This window comes from Hermetia illucens, chromosome 5 (genome assembly GCF_905115235.1).
Source record: "Hermetia illucens chromosome 5, iHerIll2.2.curated.20191125, whole genome shotgun sequence".
Lineage (NCBI taxonomy): Eukaryota > Metazoa > Arthropoda > Insecta > Diptera > Stratiomyidae > Hermetia > Hermetia illucens.
In genome coordinates this window covers 108,402,290-108,427,727 of record NC_051853.1, presented here as the reverse complement: position 1 = coordinate 108,427,727, position 25,438 = coordinate 108,402,290, and the positions used below count along the sequence as shown (strand labels likewise).

Genomic DNA, 25,438 nt, shown 5'->3' with positions numbered 1-25,438 from the left:
CCAAAGTCCAGTCTCCCGGTTGAAGGCTGTATGCGGTTGTCAATTCTGAGCTGAGCTTTTAGATGCTGCCTGGAAATTGCACTTCAAGCGGATGGTTTACCTGAGATAATAAAAACTTTGTTTTTCCTATTCATCATCATCATCATCAACGGCGCAACAACCGGTATCCGGTCTAGTCTTTCTTGTTCTATAGCAGCAAAAGTTTCGCATATAAACAGAAATTACTAATTTCTGCAAGGCAAAAATAAGACACGGAAAAAATATTGATACATTCGTACTGTGCACCCAAAGAAGTGAAATTATAAATTATAAATGTTCCATCTGCGCCATCTTCTGCCCGTTATCACATTGGCGCTCTGGCTGCGCCATCTTGTACTCGCTAGATCAAAAGCACTGACATTTCAATAAGGTCAAGAATTACATGTGACAGTCTTCATACTGGAAGCGCCTGGAAATTGTGGAAAGATTGTTTTGACTTTTGACGTGTGGCTTCGTTTTATTTCTCAAAATCAGAGATTGGATTTCCCGTGATAAGGATTGCGGTGAGGGTAAAACGCAAAGACAAGTTTCATTTCATGTACAAACGTCTGTTTTTGTAGGAAGGCACAGGCGGCTTGAATAATGACGAAATCAAAGAAGTCGCGGCGGGAGGAGACCTCCAGTTCCGAAGAAGATGAAGAATCTTCCAGCTCTTCGAGTTCTGACACCTCGAGCTCCTCATCTTCTGATGAAAGTGCGAAGCGTTCTAAAAAGTCGAAGAAGAAATCCGCCAAACAGAAAAAGGCCAAACGCAGCACCAAGAAAAGTTCGTCGTCTTCGGCATCGCAAAGCTCCGATAGCGACGACAGTAAGGGAAGCCACTCACCTAGGAAACGTAAGCTCGGCACGTCACACGGTGAATCAAAAAGGCCCAAATATGATCACAAGTCAAAACGTCCCAGTGAGGAAGACGAGAAACTGCCCGCAGAACAGGACTTGACCAATCGCTCAAAGTGGGACAGTCCCACGCGCGAGCACCCATCGGATGGCAGAAGCAGCTTCAGAAACCGTGACCGCAGAACGGAGCAACCAAACCGGCATCGAGATGGAGATCATAGGGGCAGGCGCGACGACGACCGTAGGCATGAGCGTCCCCGCGACGCCCGTCCGCACGACCGAGACTATGAGAACCAAAGGGATCGCGATCGAGACCGTGAAAATGACCGGAATCGCAACAGAGATCGCCGCAGATACGAAGACGATCACGACCAGAACCGCAATTGGAACAGAGACCGCGATGTGGATCGCAAGTACCAAGACAGATGGAGGGATAACGAGGATAGGGGCCGCAGAGGTCACGACGCTGACAGGCGGGATCGGCGTGAGAACAATTTCAAGCCCAGAGGTAGCAGGAATTTCCAAGGCAAGAAAGAAGATGATGACGGCTCGTACGAATGGGGCAGACGTGTTAAGGAAGAAAAAGACGACGAGCCGCCTGCGGAGAAACAGAAACCTGACTTCGGACTGAGCGGCAAATTGACTGAAGACTCAAACAAGGTGAACGGAATCGTGATCAAGTATGCAGAGCCCTTGGAGGCGAGGAAGCCGAAACGTCGGTGGCGCCTGTATCCCTTCAAGGGGGAGAAAGCCCTGCCCACGCTCTACATTCACAGACAAAGCTGCTACTTAATTGGGCGGGACCGCAAAGTCTGCGACCTGCCCGTCGACCACCCGTCGTGTTCAAAACAACATGCTGCACTACAGTACCGCCTGGTTCCCTTCGACCGGGAAGACGGCACCGTCGGCAAAAGAGTTCGCCCCTACATCATTGACTTGGAGTCGGCGAACGGAACTTTCCTGAACAATAAGCCAATCGAGCCCAGGAAGTACATCGAGTTGATGGAGAAGGACGTGCTGAAGTTCGGCTTCAGTTCGCGGGAGTACGTGCTGCTGCATGAAAACAGCAAAGAAGATCAATTGGACGATGACGTTGCCGCTGAAGAGGTTCCGGATGTCCAGATAAAGGAGGAAGCCGTGGGGTAGAATCATAGCCGAACTCTTTAGCAATGTGAGACGTTTCTTTACTTTTTTACTTTAAAATCAAATAGAAAAACTAGAAAGGGTATAATTGTTAATACGAAATTTATTTTAATGATAGAATAAAGTTTTATCGTATGAATATGTTGCCTTTTAGTCCTCAGAAGCGAGTGGTGCATTCGTCTAATAAGAAAATTGGCGCACCTAACTGGGATCAACGGACTTATCTTTCACTTGAACAAGGCAAATATAAAGATAGTTTTATCTTTCTCATTTTATATTGAAGGTACGCAATTAGCCACAATAATCACTTAGCTAAAGTTAGATAGGTGGGTAGACAACTTGTGCACAGTCGGGTTTTGTGCTGCAGCACTGTATGACCTACCGTCGACTAGGTGTATCTGGTGCTATTCCTTAGCTAATATATCCTTAGCGTACAAGTGCAGGGCAGTCTAGTAAGATATGAGAGGCCAACTTATCGTCCTCATTGAATAATAATTACAAGATCTTGTCACTGCATAGTTTGCTTTATTTCCAAACGTACGATCGCTATCAATTCTTAACGATAATGCTCAGGTTTTCTACTTTTCTGTTAGCTTATATCCTATTCCTAAAATACACTTGTCTTGTTCGTATCTACATTCAATGGTCAAATGATAGTAAGGGTCATAGGGCGGCATCGTGATTTGGTATACCGCCAGTGCAAATCCTGTGAAACCTCTCCCGTATTTTAACATCGACGGCTCTGAAGTCGAATCACGCAGAGACCACCGAGTATTTTGCCATCAAAACAGCAGACGAGGGAGAGTGAAGGCGAACCGAAATGGAAAAAAACTATCCATACCGGCCCTGCTAGTAGGGGGTTGAGTGAAGCGTTGACAACGCCTTTCGGAAAATATCGACGCGTCCAAGAACCCAGGATAGAGCCTCAGATTGGATGGATCAAACGGCAACGTAAAATGCGCTGTTCTTTTGGGTCTTGCCTCGGGAACGAAGTGAATGATTGCGGACCTTACAGAATTACCAGCGGCAAAAAGCGAGGAAGCAGAGAATTCAGTGTCGCCTTTGTCATAAACAATACATTTAGACCGCTGGCAATTGATTTCAAATCGATTAATGAACCAATCTGCTTAATCCGCTTTAAGATAAAGTTTCTCAATGTGTGGTACATCAACTGACATGCAAAAGCGGAGGACAAAGATGATGTCATTAAAGGCGAATTCTACACCCAACTGGGCAGAATTTTTGACGGGTTGCTCCGTAATGATATCAAAGTATTATTGGGAGACTGCAACGCTAAAATTGGCAATGCACTGTTGCCTGGAGGCATAACAAGGGAGCAAATATTCCCTAATGAAACAAAAACGATAATGGCCAAGGATTCATCGACTTCGCTAGTAGCAAAAATTGAGTCATAAGTTTCACCTGCTTCCCCCATAAGAACATACATAAAACGACCTGTGCATCACGAGACGGGCAGACATTCAATCAATTCAGTCACGTCCTCGTCGAAAAACGAACTGTATCAAAAATATAGGATATGATTCGGCCATATCCTGGAGAGTAGAGGAAAAACTAGACTCCTAAAATCAATGTGCAAAAGTTGAAAGATGACACGGTCAAAGTGGCTTAGCGATTAACAAGCACAACCAAGCTTACTGACTACTAATCGAAAGACGAACCCGAGCCAGAGAAGACAAGTATCACGAGCTAAGGCGTTACGCTAAGACGATTTGCAGACGAGAACAACTTCTTCTTTTTCTCTAGCCTTTGTCCCGTTCACAAGCGGGGTCAGCTCGTCGTGGTCGGTTGCACCATTTTATTATCCTTTACAGTCGATCAACACTCAAAACCATAAAGGACGACAAGACGGACGACATGGATAATTTTTAGATTTGAAACGTTCGTTGATACTTCGATCACAAAGAACGCCAGGTGTCGAACGCCACTTCATTCTGCGCTAATGGATGAAGAAATTTTATAACGCAATTCTCCTTTGGCTGATTAAACCGAGATATTTAAATCACTCAGTTCTAGACAGACTACTATTATTGACAGTGATTGTGCCTGCTTCATGGGAATCGGTCGTCAAAAATTCAGATTTAATTTGAGCTCTTGTATCATGAGGCGGTCAATCCATTTTTAACAAGTTGCTGGAGATCATGCTACGGGATACCCGGAAAACATTATCTGCATAAAGCAGTGTATAAGACGTTGAATGTCCCGTGTGATTGTGGTGAGAGGGTGCTTCCTCTATGACAGAGACACGAAGCGGTTTTCGTATGTCCGCGACACTTCGAACTTTACTCTTCGGATCATGATACAGCAATTTAAACCAGCGCACGAGCTCCTTTGGTACTAGGTGTTGTCGTAGAGCATACCAGTTGAGTTTGTGTGGCACACAGCCAATGGCTTTCTTCAGATCCAGAAATGCAATGTAAAGAGGGCGATGTTTCTTAAAGTGTTTCTCCATGAGTAACTACGCGGGGTGTATTGCGATAGTAGTTCCGCACGATAACCCCGGCATGATTCGCAGTTATTCGAACGATTTCGCGGGCACGGTTGTCAAGAATGCGTTCAAAAATCTTCATAGTGTGGGACAGCAACCGGATCGGAAACTAAGTCACTGGACTACTTTTCTTTTTCCATATTGGAACTGTGGTACTTTCTTACCAGTCAGTTGGTGTCTACCTTCCTAAATAACCCGATTAAAGAATTCACTGAGCCACAGTGTTGGATCCCAACTCTTCGCTTTCCAGAACTCAAACGTGATATCGTTAGGTCCTACTGCCTTCCCGAATTTCATTCGTTTTATTGCTTCCTCGAATTGCGCTGGCAGGTGGTATTGCTCTAATTGTCGACAATGCTTGTGGAAATGGAGGTTGAATGAATTCTTCGCGGTTCGGCGGTCGGTAAACAAAGTACCGTTCTTGTCATCAACGTAACAGAAGGGTTCGATACCGTTCCTTTTGGCGTTTGGCTAGTCGATACAGATCTCTCGCCATCCCCAATATCCAGTTTATCGTAAAGATCTTCGTAATAGACCGTTCGGGTGGCAACGACCCTTTTCCTTGTTTCCCAGTTGGTATTCTTATAAATTTGCCAATTGGCGAGCGTTTTATCGTTGAGAAACTTGTGGTAGAGACGTTTTTCTTAACGGATCTTCATTTCAATATCGTCATTCCAAAACTAAGTATTTCGGCTAATGAACCGCTTACCTGACTTGGTGACCCCAAGGATTGCATATGCCGCTTTGTGGACCGTTTCTTTAATTTGATTCCACGATTCTTCCGCATTTGTAATGGTTGGTAATCACATAAGTGAGATTTTTTCTTCTTTCTTCTCCGCGGTGAGCCAGTGAAATCCTCACGCTGTTTTATCGATGGTTTGATTCGCAAGACGGCAACCAACGGTCGATGTTGAGGTGTGATGGTATCATACTGACCAACTTTGCAGTGAGTCGGCGTCTTATGAGAATATAATCGATTTACTATTCCCATTGTAAAATGTAGGAAGATGAGACAGTCTTTTGATGAACCATATATTCGTAATTACAAGGTCATGGGTGTCCACAATATCGATTATATGCTCGCCACCCTCATTGCGCGCTTCAAATCTTTTTCCATATGGCGTCAGGGGTCAGGTAACAGATTTTTGCATCGAGAAGTTGTCAGAAGGCATCCTTTTCGGCATTAGGTCGACCTGTCTGTGATGCGTACGCGGTGAAGAAGTGAATAGTGCGATCAGCTGATATAATGGCGAGCTTCATCAATCGGTAATCAAATCATTCGACTTCTTTAATGGCGTCACGGAACCCTCTGAGATGACAATGCCAACATCATATTGAGTGTGTGGGCTAACAAAATTTATTTACCTCCTTTCCTGATCTCAGCAATTTATTTTTGTTTTACTGAGGGTAGTACAAAGTACATTGCCTCAAACCTTTCCCCTTTAATTCGGCTTGGGACCAACATGCTATGTAAATAACATGACGGAGTTACCTAGCAAACTTACTAAATGTCTTTTTATCGTTTCAACAATAAATTACTCTTATTCATTTTTACATAAAATACTTTTAAAAATGCACATATAATATATTACATGGAATGAGGCTGCGTCTGGGTGCCCGACTGATTTTCTAATCGTCGAGAAGTGTGAAACTTAAATCATTGCTCAGCTCTGGTCAGTGGGGATTTCTCGCTATATCTACTCAACGCCAGCAAATGTTACCAGATTAAATACAGACGAATTTAGATTAATGGGTCTATGACGACTGAAATTTTTTCATCGCATTCACGGTTTTAAGTAATTTTCTTTGAGGCTTTGAGGTGCTCGGCCCTTTGCACCGCGAGGCCTCGGGGGGTGGCATACATCGTTTGTAGCTGGTTGCTTAATTACATGGATTCTACCACAAAGAAACACGACACACAATACATTGACTGAAACCGGATAATATATCTTTTCTCCTGCTTTTTAAGATTTTGTGTAAAACAATACCTTATTAAAATCGATTCAATGTCTGTCTGTCAGTCACGCGCATTTTTCTCCAAAACGGCTAAACCGATCCGAACGAAATTTGGTGGACAGATGGGAACTATGAAATCCCACGCATACAGCGAGTGGCATAAATTTAAGTGGAGCTTAAAGGGGGGCCTCCCATACATGCAAAGGGGGAATTCATAAATTTTTTTCACCGGATATAGTCGTGTAGGGTATCAAAGGTCTCGATTTGTACTTTTCGAAACTGACATTAGTTTTGGTATAAATTGCAAAGTGCGTGAGTAAGGAATCAAAATGTACGCACTTAAAGTGAGACAGGACTAATTTTCGGAAACTATCCAACCTAAAAATCCGAAAAAAATCAAAATATATCCCATTCCGATATCTGCTCAAATAAACTTGCTAATAGTATATTACTAACTTTTAGAAATTTACTGAAAAACCCCCTTAAATTCATCGTAGGACTTCCGAATTGTACCAGTATAAAGGACAATATTTCGTACATACTTCCTAAATTTCATGAAAATCTGGCCATTAACGGCAAAGTTATAGCAGTTCAAACTTAGCAAATTCGCGCAAATTAACTGCTTCCAAAGCCATGGAAATAAGATGCTGACGTCGTAATTAATGGGAATAATTGACATTCGCGTGAAATATTAAAGTCGCATTTATGGAGAATGTACTTATGTGCAGCCCTTTTTAAGATTTTGTGTAAAACCTTTATGTGAAATCTAAGCCTCGAGAGATGTCCCATTCCGATATCTGCTCAAATAAATTTACTAATAGTATATTACCAACTTTTAGAAATTGACTAAAAACCCCCCTTAAGTTTATCCTAGGAATACTAAATTTTGCATCGACAGGGCAGTATCGTGCATACGTCATAATTAACGAGAATAATTGACATTCGAGTGAAATATTAAAATTCCATTCATGAAGAATCTATTTCTCCCCAGCCCTTTTTTATATCTGGTGTCGGTTAAATTCTTCGCATTTGCTAATAATACAATATTAAACTCAGAGTATGAAGCGTATGAGGTTGACTATTATCAATACATGGCTTTCCATCAAAAGATTTATTTAAATAGCTATTTAAAAAATAGAGCTGTCATGCGCTCGTCACTCCTCACATCTTCTTCGTTTTCTTCAGCCGTTGTGCCTTTCACAAACGGGGTCGGCTCGTCGAGATCGGTTTCGCCATTTTATTTTATCAAATGCCTGATCTGGATGTAATCGCGAGACTTTTACATCCAGCGTTATCAAGCCACCGTTGTTTCGGCCGACCTTTTGGTTGCTTACCATTGACTTCGATGTTCAGACCAATATTGGTGAGTGAATTCTCGTTAGCGGGAATTGATTGCGTTAATGCATGAAGCAGTTACATTACGCAGTTCTCCATTGGCTGATAGCATTAACCCGAGATATTTAAATCGCTTAGTTCTGGGCAGGTCACCGCTGCTGATAGAATTGAGCGATTTTGAATATCTCGAGTTAATGCTATCGGCCAATGGAGAACTGCGTTATGCTCCTCACATAAGGAAACACAAAACCTTTTATACTTGAAGCATCAAGCTTCCGGTTTCCCGACTTGTTTTGACTAGTTTTACCTCCTGTGTATAGTTTCCTTGCCAGGTTGTGCAGGAGATTTTTACAAGTTGGTTGATCGAAGAGGGGGGGACATAGGAATTTTTCAGAAATTCAAAATGCATTACCAGAAACATAGTTAAAAGAAGGTTATTCAACTTTTGGAAAATCAAAAAGACTTTAGTCCGCACTCAGGATGTCTCGCCTACCATAATTACAAACTGTTTCAACGAGAAGGAAAAAATCGTTAGTCTTCCAGAAACTAGATCAACAATATGTTGATTGTTCTCAGCTACTGGACTATATCCAGATTGACGATGATGGCGGCATAGCTGATATTCTTGATGAAAGTCGAATTCTGGAAAACATTCGCTCTTCAATTAAGGTCAAGCAAATGAACTGCTGAACACGCTTCCAACTGCTATATCCACACCAATGACTATATTTCACTCTATATATTAATCATTTCAAACGAAGTCATTTTGCATGATCACTTCGAAAATTTGCCTGAGCTAAAGAATCTGCTAAAAATGCTGCTTATAATCGAACTGCACATGCAACGTATTTATTCTGAAATTTGAGTTTTCCTCATGAGAATTTTAATGAACAATTGAGATTCATTTTCAATTGAATTTCATATGTCTCCGCTTTATTTCTAAAAAGTAGTGAAGGGATTGAAAATTTTAATAATTTCCATTAGGGTAATTTCGTATAAGTTCGGTTCGCACTTTCTGAAAAAATAATTTTCAGAACAGCTCAATATGCCCAACAATACCCCAAGCTTTGAGCTTTGAGCATTGATGAAAATTAGAATATTTAAGATTTAAAGGAGACAAGACAACCGCAATTGCCGATGAAAGTGGCTGCATTCGATTATTATATTTTAATTTTTTTTTAATTCTTTCACCATTGAATGTTCAACCCACCAGCATTCATATTAAATTGGGATTACTTCAATGTCTCGAAGGAGGGGGGGGGGGGGGGGGGAAAGGGCATGGCGTAAAAGCATCGAAGGGTACTGGGAAGTTACGGAAAGTCTTCAGAAAACAACGAGAACGTAAAGTTAACATCCGGCAACGTTGGCATATTAGTACAAACTGATGACTTTCCGGACAATAGCAATATAGGTTTTCTTAAAACGTTTATTACATAAAACATTAAACAGTTCGTCTTTATCGAATATAGCTGCTAAGTAGTACCTATTCACACCTTTAATATAAGGGCGTTTTTCGTACGTTATAAGTTAACACGACTAATCTAACCTTCTATCAGGCTATACATTTGTTTGCTATTATAATGAATGTAAAGGTACAATTATCTTTACTTGCTTTACAATTCTACAACTCTACGAACAATATCAATCAAGGTTTCCTTTCATTCTTATTTACAAGTAACACATTCTTTAGTCTTTTCCCAAAGGCATTATAGTCTTTAATTGCCCATTGGATAAAATCCAGTGGAACAGAACAAAAATCGAGTTTTGCAACTCGATCCGAGTGTCTTTTACAATCTTTTTTTTAAAAATTTGTTTCCATTCGGTTAAAACTTAAACAGATACTTTATTCGTTTTAATGAGTAAAAGACTTAATCTTTGGCAAGGCTCAGTCGGATTCAACTTAGTATGAGACAATGATAAAATTATACAAGTCGCTTAAGCAACTCTAATCTAAAAACTATCAAGTATAAACTTTACAATAATTTAAAAGAGGCAACTCCTTCTTCTCATAACTAAATGAAGCTTGAGAAGTAAACATGTTCTTATCAGGAACATGAGGGCTAACACCCTTTTCTCGTAAACATTGACAAGTAAATCACTTTCGATCAAACTTAATAATCCCAGCAAAAATGACATATTTTACATAGCTGTTCGTGATAGCTCATTTTTCCTTGAATCTAGTTGAGTATTTGAATAAAATGGTTTTGCGTCATTGGCTATCAAATTTCTACTCTCTTTCCCTAAAGTACTAGATTTATTAATAGGTCGATCTTCTCCGTCTGGCGGTAGAGCTACTGACAAAATAGCATTCATTGAATTAAACTTTCCTAAACTACTGACTAAATTCGGCGAGCTGGATCGACTCACAGTGGAAGAATTCGAGAAGGTGCGTTCCTTTTCAAGACCGGAAATAGGTACTTCGTACCCATCACCGATTATATTGATGGATCGTTGGTCATCATTTTCCTCGTAGAGGAGTTCCAGATACTTCGGGATCACAGTACTGGTGGTGGATGAAGCAGGCGTTATTATCGTTGGAGGCTCATTGACTTCTCGATTGATGAATTTCAATGTTCCTGCAATGGAAGAATGATTTCAATGGCACCACAAAAATGGATTCTAATTTTAACAAATTTTCAACCACCCGATATTAGTAACAATTCTGTATATTTGCACTGGAAACCATACCTGTAGAATGATTGTGATTAAAATCTGATCCCATGTACGATGGATTAAAAATGCCGCCTGAAAATTACAGAGAAAAGAAAGGGAAACGAGCCAATTGAAATGTGTGGATTTGGTTAGATGCATGAAAAATAACATGAGTAAAGATTAAGTTTTAAACAACTAGAATCAGACACCATGCCTATGTTAACCCTGTGTAACCATAAGCAATGAAAATGATACTAACCGCTCGCTATTCGATTTGAATTCGCCATCATTATTTGAATATTATCGCTGGTGTGATCCTGCAAACATTGCAATACTTCCAAGCAATAACTGAACGCTGGTCGCTTATCCGGAGAGTAACTCCAACACTCCAACATTAATTGATACCTGAAATATAACAAAAATAATCCTGTACAAATGTAAGCTACTAATCGACAATGGTAGTCATAAAGTGTAAAAGGTAGCACCAGCGCTGTAAAGGGAAAATTCGAGCCCGGGGGAGAAAATTATATATGTAGTTCGGTACCCTATTATCTCTGTTTCATTGAAATTTATATTCCGGGCCTGGACAAAAACCCGGGGCTTCAGAGGAATCCACCCTTTTCCAGGTACCTCTCGTCAGGTCTAAGTACCACGGCTCCGGCTCTTTTTTCAAACAAGGACAGTCAGTTGCTACTGTAAGTTGCTGGTCTGTGCGCAAGAGTTTGTCAAGAAGGCTTCGAACTTACTTTTTATGCGACGAAAAATTTTTTCATGGAATTAGTTATTTATGGAAATCTGCGAGATTACTGACGCAACACACGCTGCGCAGTTACTCATAGAGTGGGTTAAATTACTCTACCACGATTTCAAAAGTCAAGTTGGAAGTGTAGCAGATATATCAAAACACCCTCGTGTCTCTGTTGGTTTTTAGTAAGCAAGTTCCCTGTTGCCATTCCTCTTTCTTTTTGTCGTGGACACTGTTACGCGGGATGACGTCCACCGCCCGACACGTTGCTCCATGCAGATGATGTCTGCTTAGTGTTTCCAAGACAAAATTGATTTCCAGGAACTTGTCGACAAAAGGAATATCGTCGCATGCAACGCCGTCTCAGACTGAATTTGAACAAAGCAGTTTTTTTGAATGAAATAGCCAATATCACTATCAGTGGAAGGGTCCTGCCAAGAACTCAGGAATTTAGGTATTTCGGACCAATGGTATCAGCCAACGGACGATGTAGCGTTCCACAACTGACATCCACTCGCTTCAACGAATGACTCAAATCCAAAATTTATCAGAGTGTCATCCATCCCCCAACTACTAAAGATAATGAACAGGGCCTCACCGTAATAGATAAGCGTTGCACCGATCGAGGAAACATTACAAGAGAGGAATCTTCGATGGCATGGCCATTTACCTCTCGCTGACAAGAACTCGCTAGCTAAAACTGGCCTGACCATCGAAGTCAGTGAAACATGATCATCTAGCATATCAAACAACGATGGTTTTTCCTTTTACTACATTTTAAGCCATGCAAATAAAGTTGTGACGTGATAATTAACGAGAATAATTGACATTCGAGTGAAATATTCAAGTCCCAAATATGAAGAAACTACTTCCCCTCAGCCCTTTTGCCTTTGACGCTATTAGGTGAACCCTTTTAAGGTTTTGGGGGAAAAAACTTTATTAAAATCGAGTCAATATCTGCCTGTCTGCCGCGCCCGATTTACTCGGAAACGGCTGAATAAATTGTGAAGAAATTTGGGGAGAAAGTTTGGTTTGTGAATCCCTTTTCATATAGCATTTTGTGTTGAGTTTGAGGGGGCTCCCCATACATGTGAAAGGGGGGCATAATATTTTTTCACAGAATATTGCCACGCGAGGTATCAAATGAAAGGGCTCGATTAGTACTTTTCGAAACTGATCTTATAGAGATATAGAGGAATACGGACTCAAAGTGTGTGTTCCAAAAAGTGAAACAGGTCTCGTTCTCAAAACCTATCCAATCGAAAAAGTTGAAAAAAAAAACATGGTGCATCTATATGAAATGAAAGCCTCAAAATACATGCCATTCGATATTTGCTGAAATAAAGTCAATAATGGCATATTACTGTATTTCAACCTACAAGTACAAGGAATTCGTAGAAGGGATAATATAAGACATCATTTCGAAAAGCTTGAATGAAATTCAACTACTATTAACAAAATTATAGAAGGTCAAAATTTTGAATTTCACGTAAATTTATTGCACCCTAAGACGTGTATGACTTCATGACCATATAAAATGAACTTATATGAGCGGCGGGTCCGTGGGGGTATTTTAGTTTCTTTTTAGATTTTTATATATCAGTATGAATTACTTAAGGCAGACATATGTATAATATGTATATGCATGTATTATGATATGAACAGTCCATGCTGAAGACACTTTTGATACGTAGCAGTAGTACAATCCCGAAGTGAGCCAGCATACAGAGAGAATGAATCTCTGAGTCGAGTCGAGGATAGGAAAAGGGCCAGTCTTTACTTCCTACACTGGACAGGTAGGTCATTAGTTGGCTCCAAGCCGATTCTGACCCCCTTAAGGGAAACTCTGCTGGCTTCATGCCGGAGACTCTATATTAGGAAGGCGTAGCAACTTCAGTTAGCCCTGAGCCGAGGGTAGTTGCTGCGCTTTTGTCCGTGGGATCTCGTATGTTATCAGCCGCGGGTTCTAGGACACCAATAGTTAGTTAGTCCCGCAATCCCAAAGGGCATTTATTCCCCAAAATTGTAGTTGCAATAATACTGCGTGCTATTCCAGAGGAAATTAACTTCTGAATCAACTTCCAAGTATTTCATTGATAAATAAAGACTTTGTAGTGCTATCTAGAAAATTTTGTAAAAGATTTATCGAATAGCAGTCGGTATGAGCACCACCAGGTTTCCCAGCAGAGAAACCTTTTCTCAGGTAGCTATCTAGGGTGGTACCCAAATAGGAGTCGGGCATTGTAACTAACTAACTAACTCGTTCTGGGGTTACAGAAGCAGCTGACGATATATCCGGTCCAGGTATACATATCTGGACAGTTGCCAGCCCCTCTAGACTCCATCAACCAGCGGCCGGACCTCATCCAAGGTCAGCCATTAATTTAACCCAGTACCGGTACCCGGCATTCTACAGGCATACAAAATAAGTAAGTAAATAAGAAGAAAGAGCGACGACCCAGGGGAGGCCGAAAGGTACGGCAGCAGCTGGAGAGGCGCGTGCTGCATCTACTCAGGAAGAATACGACGAGCTCGGAAATCAAACAGCAGATTGGGCGGAACCTTCAACCTGACGGGGCATCAAAGGCCGACTGATGCCGAAAGTGCAGAGGAGTTGTACGTGATGCCTACACGAAACAGAAGAAAAAGGATGCTACATACACTCTTCTTTTACTTTGGTCTAGGAGCAGTGACAATACGGGGTAAAACTCAGATGAGACTGGGGGCTACCCTTATGAGTATACAAGCTAGAGAAGCTAGCAAGAAACCATAGAAATACTGCTGCACTTTGGAAAAGAGGTCCCAAGGGGCATGGTGGCAATACATCAACACAAATGTCCGGAGGAATTGCGATTGTCATGTAACATTGCCTATAACGGAATTTTTGTGTAGCGAAAATCCATAACAGAAATAACTCGCATTGTATTACGGATCATATATGCGATCTGTGACTGTATTTCGGGCCCTGAAAATTATGGTAAGAAAAGGCCAAAAGGACGGCTAAGAATTATAAGCCATCCGAACGGAGAAGTAGCCGAGATTAACATTTAACTGTATACTAACTGCACGACAAATAGCGAATAAGTCGGGTATCAATACTAATATTGACAACGCACGAGCAAGCGTCTTACATATAATATTGTGTAATTTTTATGGAAGAAAAAAAAATGGTTTCGAAAGAAGCACAAGTTTCAAGCAAGAGACAGAATGACGGCGGAAGTCGGTTTGGGTTGCTGTGTTCGGCATTTAGCTTGGGAATAAACAGCTCCTAATATGTGGCAGTGCTGCATGGGTAGTTTAAGGGTCATTTGGCAGACATTTCTGGACCTGTCGTTTATTTTCAATTCAAGTTCTCAATTTTCTAGCAAGGTCTCCAAAACCAAATATTATTGAACAATGTTGGGGTCATCTAGCCGGAATCGTTTAGCAAATATGCCATGCAATAAAGCTTCCATGTGGTCGAGAAGCTGAAGGATGCTAAGATTAAGCAACATTTAATTCTAGTTTCGTTTGATGTAAAAGCACTTTTCCGAGTGTACCTGTCAAAAAGGCTCTACACAATCTCGAAACGTAGCTTAATAAACACCGTACTTCAACCAAGGAAAGGAGGGAGAACCGCCAATATTCAAAACTCATCACTATGTATGAGTGAAAACTACTTCGCCCTCCAAGATGAATATTATAAAAAAAAAACGCAGCCACGGCAATGAGCAACTCACTTTCCCCTCTTTTAAGCGAAATGTCTGTACCTGAAGGAACTAATGGTTCAGCGTAATAGATTTAAGGCAATGCGTTTAAAATAGAGGCAGTCTGAACAAACAGACATATGCAATTTAAAACTCGGCTCAGGAGCGTAAAGGACCCAAAATCTAAGGAGGAACAGAGCGGAATCTACAAGATCATATGGCCGGAATGAACCAGTATATATAGGCCAGACAAAGCGGTTGGTAAAACTACGAACTTGATATAGAGCGGAGCTAGCCGCAAAAAAATCATTACGGCATATCGAGTTGACAGTCGCAGAATACATAGTAGAAGGCGGCCATAACATTATACAAATACATAAAGATCACAAACTAGATTCCCCAGAAAGCAGACTAATGCCAGGCTGTTGAACACCGACATGGACAGCTGTTCATTTAGCTTGTTCCAGGTAATTAATTAAGGAGCCATTATAATTTCAGATAATTAAGTATTAGTTATTAATTAAATTGATTAAGATATAAATGGCTATAGAGTTATGTCAAACAAATTAGTAGCAGCATTGAAGAAGGAAACATGTCTTTTCCGACACACGTATTTGCAATTTTCCAAAAAATTATATCTACAGTAAAATTGGAAATTTTTTCTTTTAATAGTTTTATTTAAAGAAACTATTGAAAATAAAGGAACTGCCTTTATAAAACCTACTAAAATATGGTAAGGAGCTGGGTTTGATTGCTTAAATTCCATTATACAATGGCAAATATTCTTACCCACTTGAAAATCAACTTTTTTAATTACTTGATGTGTTACATCGAAAAACGTCAGACTTAGGAAAGCGCAATGAGATGGTATCACCTCAAATACATACACAGCTTCTGGAGATCGTTTTATGTTTTTACAATCTCTTGAAAAACACGGGCAGTGTATGTTTACTTTTCAAAGCGAGAAATTTATTGTGAAATCAAACCATTTTTTTCAATTGATTATTTTGTCTCGAAAGTTCTTTCATTTATCGATTTGAGCAATATTTAAATCTGTCGAACTCAGGTCTGTTGGGAGGACGAAAGACGATCATTCACCCCAGGTCCGGAATTCTCTTCACAGTAGGGGCAAATGAAATTGAATGAAACTGACAATTTCGGCAATAACACGCACCATTCTCACTGGGGCCCTGATTTTCTCTCTACCACCATAGTTGGACCTATTATATTTGATATGATGGATAAAATACTTCTCTAATATCATTCCCCATCGCTTGCACTTTAGGTTACCTTTAAATTCAAGCACAACACTAACATCATTCATATATAAGAGTACTCACAGTTCATCTGGGCAATCAGCAGGTCTATCAAGCCTTCCACCATCGCGTACGTACTGCAAAACTTCAATATTATTTCGCGCCGGGTACGGACGTTGACCGAGTGTCATAATTTCCCAACAAAGAACTCCGAACGCCCAGATATCCGATTGGGATGTAAACACGCCGTCAACAAGGCTCTCAGGCGACATCCAACGAACAGGTAGTAAACCTTCTCCCTCTTTTCTGTAATAGTCATTTTTGTATATGTCCCGAGCCAAACCGAAGTCTCCGATTTTAACCACTCTATATTGGGGATCAACTGATGAAACGAGGCAGTTTCGGCACGCCAAATCACGATGGACGAAATGCATTTCCTCTAAATATTTGCAACCAGACGCAACGTCTACACACATAGATATCAAATCAAGAAGAGTCAAAGACGATGGTATTTCCTGAAAGGATAAATTAATTAAAACCACATCATTGAGTTTAGTACTAAATCACTTACCAATGTGGGTCTTGACTGCCTTAAATAACTTAACAAATCTCCTCCTTGCATTAATTCCATGATTATATAAAGCGAGTCAGCATCAAAACAGACTCCGATTAATCGAAGGATGTGTTCGTGTTTGAAATTGCTCATCAATTGAGCTTCCTGTAAAAACTCCCCTTTTTCCTGCTCTGAAGCGCCTTTACGAAGGGTCTGTAAACAGGGAAGCCTAAAATAAGCGCAACTGGGCCAGCAAGCTGTAAACCCTTACCTTAATAGCAACTTTCGTTTCGACCACATTGTTCACATTCTTCACACATCCTTCATAAACTTCGCCAAATGCACCGCTCCCCAATAAGTTAGACATTGTAATCTACAAAAAAACAGTTGATTTCATATAACAAATTTTTCTGAGTGTTTTTAGTGGTATTGTATTTTATTTTGTAGTATTTTTTTAATTATAGCAACGAGATAAGCTTAAAGCCATTCGCAAATACCGATGGACGAAGCAATCGTCTAGTTAGTGAAGGAACCCGTTTTTTTGTGACACTTTCATTGTATGAATTTAAAAGCGAAATTTCCAACTTTTCTGACTTTTCTTCAAGTTATTGGACAGAAAATTTGAAAATGGTGCAAGGTCAACAAAGAGACGGAAGGGTAGCTTCTGTGTGACGGTGGCATAAGATTGAACCGAAGTAGGTATATTTAGGATGACCCCGCTAAATCTCTGTTCCATTTCTATATAAATTGGAGGCAACTGGTAGTGCACTGACAGATATCTAATTGGGGCAATGATGGATACATGGGAAATTCCATATGGTATAGGTATAGTAACAACAATTACGAAAAATTGCACCTTTCCCCTCCGCTACTTCTAAACAAATTCCGAAAAAAGCGTTATCTCTTCCATTTAAAAAAAGTATAATATTCCTCATGTCCAATCAATATCGGTAGGATCCATCTGCCAATTATATCAAATGTATTGAGAAGATGGGCTACGCAAATTCTAGGGAATACATTATAGAGAAAATGAAACAAGCATTGTAAATTATCTATTTTAACGAACTGAGTGAGATAATTTTTCAGAGGAATGGCGGCAATATAGATTCGGAAGACTATCTCGTTGGCATAGTAATCCGACCTCGAATAACAATGCCATCTTGAATCCCCTCTGACAATCAGGTGAGAGTGAACACTAGCGCCATCCATAATAGAGTCCTGCATTACACCTATAAGAGAGGAAGCAGAATGAAACCTTATACATCTCGATGCTCATCATGCCGAGACAAAGAGGGAAATCTGATTTCCGACAGAATGGGCATATTGGAGCGATGAGTAAAGTACTTTGATGAATTGCTTAACAACCAACGCACAAATGCTGCCACCATCAAGCATTGAAGAAACAGTCCGTGCAACCCATCGGCTTAAAAATCATAAGTTGCCAGCAACCGACAATGCCTGACGGCTGGCAAAGAGACATTTACCTTTCCATTGAATAAAAAAGAGTACATCACGCAATGCAGCAATTATAGAAGTATCACGTTGGATAATACTATCTATAAGATATTCTCCACTCGGCATACCATCGGACCATACCAAAGTGTTTTTACTCCAGGCAAATCAGTAATAGATCAGATTTTCTGTATTATTTTCAAACCCAGATCGAACAGAGGGCAATCGGCGCGAGATCTTGGGCCGCACATTAATAAAGGCAAGACCAAAGTAGATGGTGGCAATGTTAACACCAAAGAATAAACAAACAGCTTTGAGACGCCGATAACAACTACGACGACACGGTTATCGGCTGCCAACGTAGGCTATTCCGACTTACAAAAACTGTACCGCTTGAAACGTCTCACCATAGGGTCAAAGCTCTTATTGTATAAGACAATTATCTTACCAGTCCTTATATATTCCTCGGAGACCTAGATTCTTGGCAAGAAAAATTGGAAACTTTTGGCCGCGTTCGAGAGAAGAAGCCTCAGACGAAATTTTGGTACACGTAACGGGCTGAAGGATTCCATGGCCGACATAACGACGAAATTTATGAGCTGATGGTACCACCACCGCCTGATTGTGGATAAAATTCGGCTCAACAGGTTGCGGTGGTCGGGTCACCTAATCCGTATGAGTGAGGTTGAACCAGCTCAGCGCCCCCGGAAAAAGATGTGGCAGACCCTGTCCCACATAGAGCGATGGCGTAGGGCAGGAGCCCCAGAGCTTCTAGGGATATCGAATTGGGGGACCCCAGCGCAAAGCCGGGATGTCTCGAGTTTCTTACTAAGGCTGGTCTATACCGGATTGCGCCGGTTGTTGCACTGCTGATGATGAGTATGATGAAGTGATAAAGATCACAGCAACAAGTAAACACAATACTAACATAAACATCTATGATGACTGAAATTCTAACCCAAACCAACGCGATTGAGAGGCTCTGCCCCCTCAACCATCGCGCCGTCAATTGAATTCAGAAAGTAAAGAGGTTTTCCAGCCATTCATTGCTCTTATAATCTTGTATTTTATAAATGAAATTAGAGTAATTGAATATATTACCTGATCTCTTCGAATTTGCGGGAGAAGAGCAACATCTGCATCTGTTAGTGGTCCGGGCATATATAATATGTTTGTAGTGTGAATGAAGTTTCCACCTCTTGGAAGTTCTCTCAGGTTTGCCAGTTCGACGTCAGACAAAGCAGAAGTAGTTCCATTGGCAATTTTCTTATTAGCCGATCGATGTTTGAAAACTGTTAGTTAAAAGAATCAAGTAGATGTTGATCTACCACCATTTTCAAAACTTATACTTACAAAATATCACACATGATAACAACACTATACACGAGCCGACAATTACAACTGGAGCAAATATAGCTGCAAGCAGAGAATCTCTTCGTTTGGGTGATACATATTCACTAACTTGCTCACTAATAGCACTGTATGGCCCCCAACCATACGAGTTCTTCGATTTTACGCGGAAAATATAGAAATTGATTGGTTGCAAGTCTTTCACGATCCAGTAAGTATCGGTTCCGTTATAGTAAACCACCCACTTTTCCTCAAAAGCTTCAGGTTCATCCACTGAGGGTATATCGCTCTGAAGGACGGTTGGTGAGAAATTTGCAAAAGCTGATGGTTCAAGTAAAGGTACTGCCGGTTTTTCGTAGTCTTCATATTCCTTAGCTGATCGGACTACTCGATTCGAAATCCGCGTTATTAAGGCCTCCAGGCTGTACAATTCGATTGGAGCACCATTCTCCTTGGAAGGATCCCAGGTAACTTTATAGACATCTCCACTAACGTGGTGAATCTTCGGTTTTCCTGGTGCACTCGGAACGTGCCCTTGTGTTTCGAAAGTGAATCTATTATCTGTAGGCCAGAAGTAAGCAATATCTCGCTTAGCATAATACAGTCGAAAGAAGAATTTGTAGCTTGTCTTTGGTTCCAGGTTCTGAACGATGAATATTTCTCTCTCAAATTCAGGGCGTTCATCAAAGTTCGAATCTACTATGATTTGGTAATCGGTGTTTGCTAATGTCGTGCATTCCATTACGTATCTAGTTATATTTCGGTTGCCCTTCCATCTCAATTTCAAACTGTACGGTCCCGATTCTTCGACAGTTATGTTGCCGGGTTCAGAAAACGTGTCGATTTGAACGACGGGACTGCTACTGAACGTTTCCGGAGTAGAGTAGGCCTGTATCCAAATGCTGTATGTTTGACTGGGCAATAATTTAGTCAAGTTTATTGAAATTAGATCAGTAGAATTGTTTGCAGTGTTTTCTTCACTAGTCACAAGTCGTTGCTGTCTATTGTGAACTCGGGTGATTGGATTTTCTGTCCGCCAATGAACTTCATAAGACACCGAATCTGAATTAAATTGTAGCGGAGGAAGCCACTGAACTATCGCCTCTGTTGGGCTGATTGGCTCTGCAGTAATATTTCTCGGGGGAGAAGGCGAACCAGGTGCTGTAGAGAAGATAGCTACTTGGCCCTCTTTCGCTGCAAGTTTCTTCTGCTCTGCATAGTAATTGTTCACTCTCACCTTAACTTGATATTTGGTATAAGGCTTCAAATGTTCAATTCGGGTAAGCGAGTCATACGAAATCATTACTTTGCACAGCGAAGGATCACAGTCATTTAAATTCACATTTCCTAATTCTGAATACGTGACCACATATCTCACACCAGGGAGCTTCACGCTTACGCATTGAGATTCCAATTCAGGAAGTTTCAACAAAAAGGACTGGTTTGACTTCTGTACCAATTCCGGAATGTAATCGATGGTTGAGGCTTCGTCAGCTGGGATCAGGCATTCCACTTTGGGGTAGCTTTGATGATAATAAGCTAACATCTGATATACTTTTGGGACATATATCGACAGCTGCAGCACTTGTTTATAATTGTACATTGAAATAGATTGATTTCTCAGCAGGTAAATATGGCCGCTATCTTTGACAATAAGCTCAGTAGTATTGTCGTAACGAACTTTCAACAAAACGCAAGATTCTGAAATCAATCCATACTGGAAAAGTTTCCCATTGTTATTCACCAGGATCAGCTTATCTTCAGAAAAACTGGCTGTATCTAAAATTATTCTCTGAAATGTTGAATTAAGACAGTCCGATTTTATCAAATCAAAATCTTCTTCAGACTTTGTATTCGAATTATATTTTACTATCTCTCCCATGTTTGAGTCTACATTGGGTAATTCTAGCCAGAAGAGCGTATGATTCATTGGTAGCACTATCAGATCTTTTATGATTGCTTTGCGACTCAAAACTTTCACGGGTGTATGTAGTTCTTCATTTCTATTGAGGTCTAGTTGATAAATTGAACTGCTGCCATCCTGTTCTAACTCACTCCAATAGATGATTCGCTGAATCCAATCAATGGCTAGTGCCAGAACTTCACCCGACATTGTTACGAGCTTAGATCTTACTTTCTTAAGACCATTATAAGACATCAGTTCAAGGTTTTCATTTACCCAGAAAATCAATTCTTCGTGTTGAATATGTGCGAGAAATTTGGCGGGACTCCCCGTTCGAATTTTAATTGAACTCACATTCAGGTCCATATCGTACTCCAATATGCTTTCAGAAGTTGCGACTAAGATTAAGGGCAACGGATTTTCTTGAGTGGTTTTAATGTAAAATGGATGCGTCTTAGCACTACTTCCAACTTCTGTGGTTGCCCGGACTTGAAACAAATAGTTTTCGTTCTTGCTTAAATTCGCTATCACTGCTTGAAGTTCTTTCGATGAATCCGTTCCACTTTCCTTACAGTTCTGGTCATCATAACGTTCCCCAGATGATGAACAGTAAAAGTAGAAATATCGGTCCAATGGCCCATTCGGATTCAATGGAGGATTCCATCTGACTGTCGCTGTAATGTTTAAACCATTTTGCAATGGCCAATAAAGGTGGTTAACGAAAACTCTCGTCTTAGTCGGCATAGACGGAGCGGCAGCCGGACTGAAAAGTTTCACAATCGTATTCTTGCAAGATCCCCAATAAGTGAACGCTCGAATCGTAATTTCCAATGGTGAGTATGGCGCTAAATTATGCTTTGTGTAATGGTACAGCGACGTGTTTAGTTCCTTTTTCGTATCCACTTCTCCCAATTGGTCACTATGAATTTTCAACTCATAGAATACATCACCGTATGTAACTGTTTCAACTGGATCCCACACTATATCGAATGCAGTCCAGTTTCCAATGATTCTTATTGATTCATTCTTTATTTGCTCTGGAATAACGTTTAACTCCTTGCTCACATTTGGATACACATGATGAGTTGGGTCGATTACAGACACAGACCGTAGACCATTCAGTCGCGTATTTTTAATTCTAGCTAAATTTTTTCCACTTGTATCTCCCACTATAACAGTATGATCATCTTGAAGCCACAGAAGTCTACCACTGAAATGTGTTAGAGGGCCGTTCAAAGATCTTTCCTCGAGGGTGGTTTCAATAACATCTAAGTCCGATATAAAGTTGTTTGCCATGGGGGCACTAAATAAACTTGATCTTTCGAAACTCCGAACGATCCAAAAGATTCGTTCATTGTCTAGATCCAGCGTTAGACCCATCACTTGTTTCCCCGTAAAAGGCCTGATCTTGAAATAAACGCGTCTGCCTTTTCCATGCAGTTGACAAACTTCCACCATGTTTCCCGATGAGTAGTAAATATGTCCATGAAGAGAATCTATTTTCAGTTCGCGTGCTACCGCTATCGTCGGCAATGTTTCTTGGTCTCTGCCATTCAATGTAGCTCGGGCAATCTAGAATTATACAAAGTAAATTGAAGTCTGACTTTTTCCCGAATGTTTTGTTTGTTAGCTTATAGAGGAATTCATCAAAACTAGTTTTTTTCCTTAGAATATTGAATAAACTCACCGATTGCAATGTAGGATTAGACCAATAAATTCTTTTCCCAATCCAGTCAATGCCAATGCTCTCAACAGACTCTAGTTCTAAAAATCGAGCTAGAAGTCCGCTTGTACGATTATAATATCTCAACGTAGAATTGCTCACGAAATATAGGACATCGTCGTACCAAGCCATATCCGTAATTTCATGGTCGCCCAGCTTCGATCTGGGAATCAACGGATGGATATGTTCGCCAAGCACATCACTCTGTAATAGTCCATCTTTTGAAGACCAAATCAAATAACGATCATGCGAGGATTTCAAGGTTTTCGCGTAAAATTCTGTACTCCATGGGCCTCTTCCTGCCGAAGTATAAGCTGCTGCTCGAAAGGTATAATTCGTGTTTGGTTTTAATTTATCCACGGTGAAGAATGTTCCTTTTATCTCGTTAGTTCTGCTCACCAGCAAACTGTTATTTTCTAGAATCTCTAGTGCGTAGCTCCATTCTTGCCACGCTCCCTTCCCTTGGATTCCAAGTAGATGCGGACTTCTCCAAGAAATTTTCGCTTTATCGGCACTAAGAAGCGCTTGAAGGTGCCGTGGTGGGTTAACAGGAACTGGCACGGGCTGAACCGAAGGTAAGTTCACACAAACTGCTACGAAGGTCCCATTCGAAAGGCCTGGATAGGCATTATGATAATAGTAGTTCTCTTCGGCATGGTGGTCTTCCATGAATAGATCACTCCCGTTCGTCCAATAGAATATCCCATTGGCCATAGCCAATGATTTCACAACGTTTAACTTTGGACTTTGTGTGTTGTTTCGAATATCTTCTTTGTCATAACCGTCCAGGTTAACAGCGATAACAGTGTTATTATCCTGTAGAGGAACTAACACTCGAAATTTTGCATAATCGACCACGAATGCTCCCAAATTGTTGCCCTCAATCAGTTTATCAGGTGTAACGTTATGCTTAACACCGTTGGAGATATCACGAAGATCCAGACGGAACAAGCCAGTATCCGAATGATAGCCACTAATAATCCAAAAAAGATACCCATTGTAGGGATCCACTTGAATATGATTAGGCTTTTTTTGTAGACCAGCAATTGCAGTTGTCAGACCTCTACCATCTAAATCACAACGTGATATTTGATACGAGATTTCCTGAAAGCGAAAATAATGTGAAAATCGAAACAGAACTTTTCACGTTCAACTCAAAATCCTACCCTGTGATTCACTTCACCAAGTATGTAAACATGATCGTTGAGCCAATCTAGAGACAAGCCGACGGGTTTGAAGTTTTGATCCGACTGCGGAGACAAAATTGCTTCTTTACTTCCAACTCCATCTATTACAGCCCTGCAAAGAACAAGATTGAATATATAGGTTAGTCAAATCTTCAAAATTATTTTAATATTTATAGCTGACCTTACACCAGCAGTATTTCATCAGTCCCTCATACGCCAATTCGCAAAATTGGTCTGATATAAAACTGATGGACTGACGTGTTTAGTATAAGTAAGACGACAAAAACCATTTTTGTTGCATACATTTAAAGATTGGAACCATTCTGAAGTCATGTTTCGATTAACGACTGGTCCAACCACAGTTAAAAGAGGAGTGCTTGACATAAAGTACTCAGTACTATCCTCATTATATAAACGAAATTAATTATGCTACGATGAATCAGAAGTTGGGCGTGTCAGGTAAGTGTTTTTGTTATGTGAGGAATTTTCAATGTACACTTCCTTAGCTAAAAATTCAAAATATTCCCTCATATATTCATATAAGTATGTACGTATTAAAGGCATAATTATGTGTGGAGTTACCAAATCTCCCATCAGGCGCATCCCTTCGTATGGATAAGAAAAGGCTCAGTGGATACCTTATAGGCATGTACATGTGCGCATCAGGAAATCTGCGTGCATGAGCATGTTTATGCGCAGGCCGGGTAGGTGGGAAGCAAACACCCACCCGTGGCAATTGGAAGGATACCCGGAAATCAAACCAAATATGGAAGACGAGAAAGAAAGTTTATCTATGATGCAGGGCTTTGGAAACCCAGCACCGGCGGTTTTCGGGAGTGCGCAAGCTTGGCAGGTCACCACTAAGGGCAACATTGCCCCTAGGTAGTCGAGATTCGTCGAGGGATTCGGAGAAGAGCTTGGATAGAAACACTGTCATTATTGGGAACTGGCTTTGTAAACCCAAAAGTCAACTGCGTTAATATCTACAGCTGTTACGCTCCTCCTAGTACAACGTTAGGACAATGTGAGGGGATGCTAGATGGCTTGGTTTTGGACGCCAAAGATTACAGACCCAAAATCATTGCCCGCGATTCAACGTGTGGGCTTTAGACTGG

General features: G+C 40.7%; 2 protein-coding genes across 5 annotated transcripts in view; one reads left to right on the top strand and one right to left on the bottom strand.

The window, feature by feature from the left end:
• The first annotated feature begins 412 nt into the window (after positions 1–412).
• On the top strand, positions 413–2,158 carry LOC119657848 (FHA domain-containing protein DDL). Of its 2 annotated transcripts, none has more exons than XM_038064970.1 (2): positions 413–542; positions 600–2,158. In XM_038064970.1, exon 2 carries the CDS (start codon positions 622–624, stop codon positions 2,020–2,022), a length of 1,401 nt encoding a protein of 466 aa, XP_037920898.1. In that variant the 5' UTR covers positions 413–542; positions 600–621; the 3' UTR covers positions 2,023–2,158. The 2 variants fall into 2 exon arrangements, with proteins under 2 accessions (XP_037920898.1, XP_037920900.1); XM_038064972.1 differs by having other exon boundaries at positions 424–548.
• A 7,066-nt stretch (positions 2,159–9,224) lies between these two features.
• The window catches only part of LOC119656784 (protein sevenless), a 97,594-nt gene continuing 81,380 nt past the window's right edge, over positions 9,225–25,438 (bottom strand). For 2 of the 3 annotated variants that reach the window (XM_038063370.1, XM_038063372.1), the window contains exons 7-16: positions 24,303–24,435; positions 23,101–24,240; positions 19,514–22,985; positions 19,262–19,452; positions 16,980–17,081; positions 16,727–16,921; positions 16,240–16,670; positions 10,728–10,873; positions 10,505–10,561; positions 9,225–10,392 (exon numbers count right to left, since the gene is read on the bottom strand). In XM_038063370.1, the coding sequence (XP_037919298.1) occupies positions 9,956–10,392; positions 10,505–10,561; positions 10,728–10,873; positions 16,240–16,670; positions 16,727–16,921; positions 16,980–17,081; positions 19,262–19,452; positions 19,514–22,985; positions 23,101–24,240; positions 24,303–24,435 (6,304 nt within the window). In that variant the 3' untranslated portion in view covers positions 9,225–9,955. The remainder of the gene's footprint in view (positions 10,393–10,504; positions 10,562–10,727; positions 10,874–16,239; positions 16,671–16,726; positions 16,922–16,979; positions 17,082–19,261; positions 19,453–19,513; positions 22,986–23,100; positions 24,241–24,302; positions 24,436–25,438) is intronic. The other variant, XM_038063371.1, reaches the window with a different exon arrangement.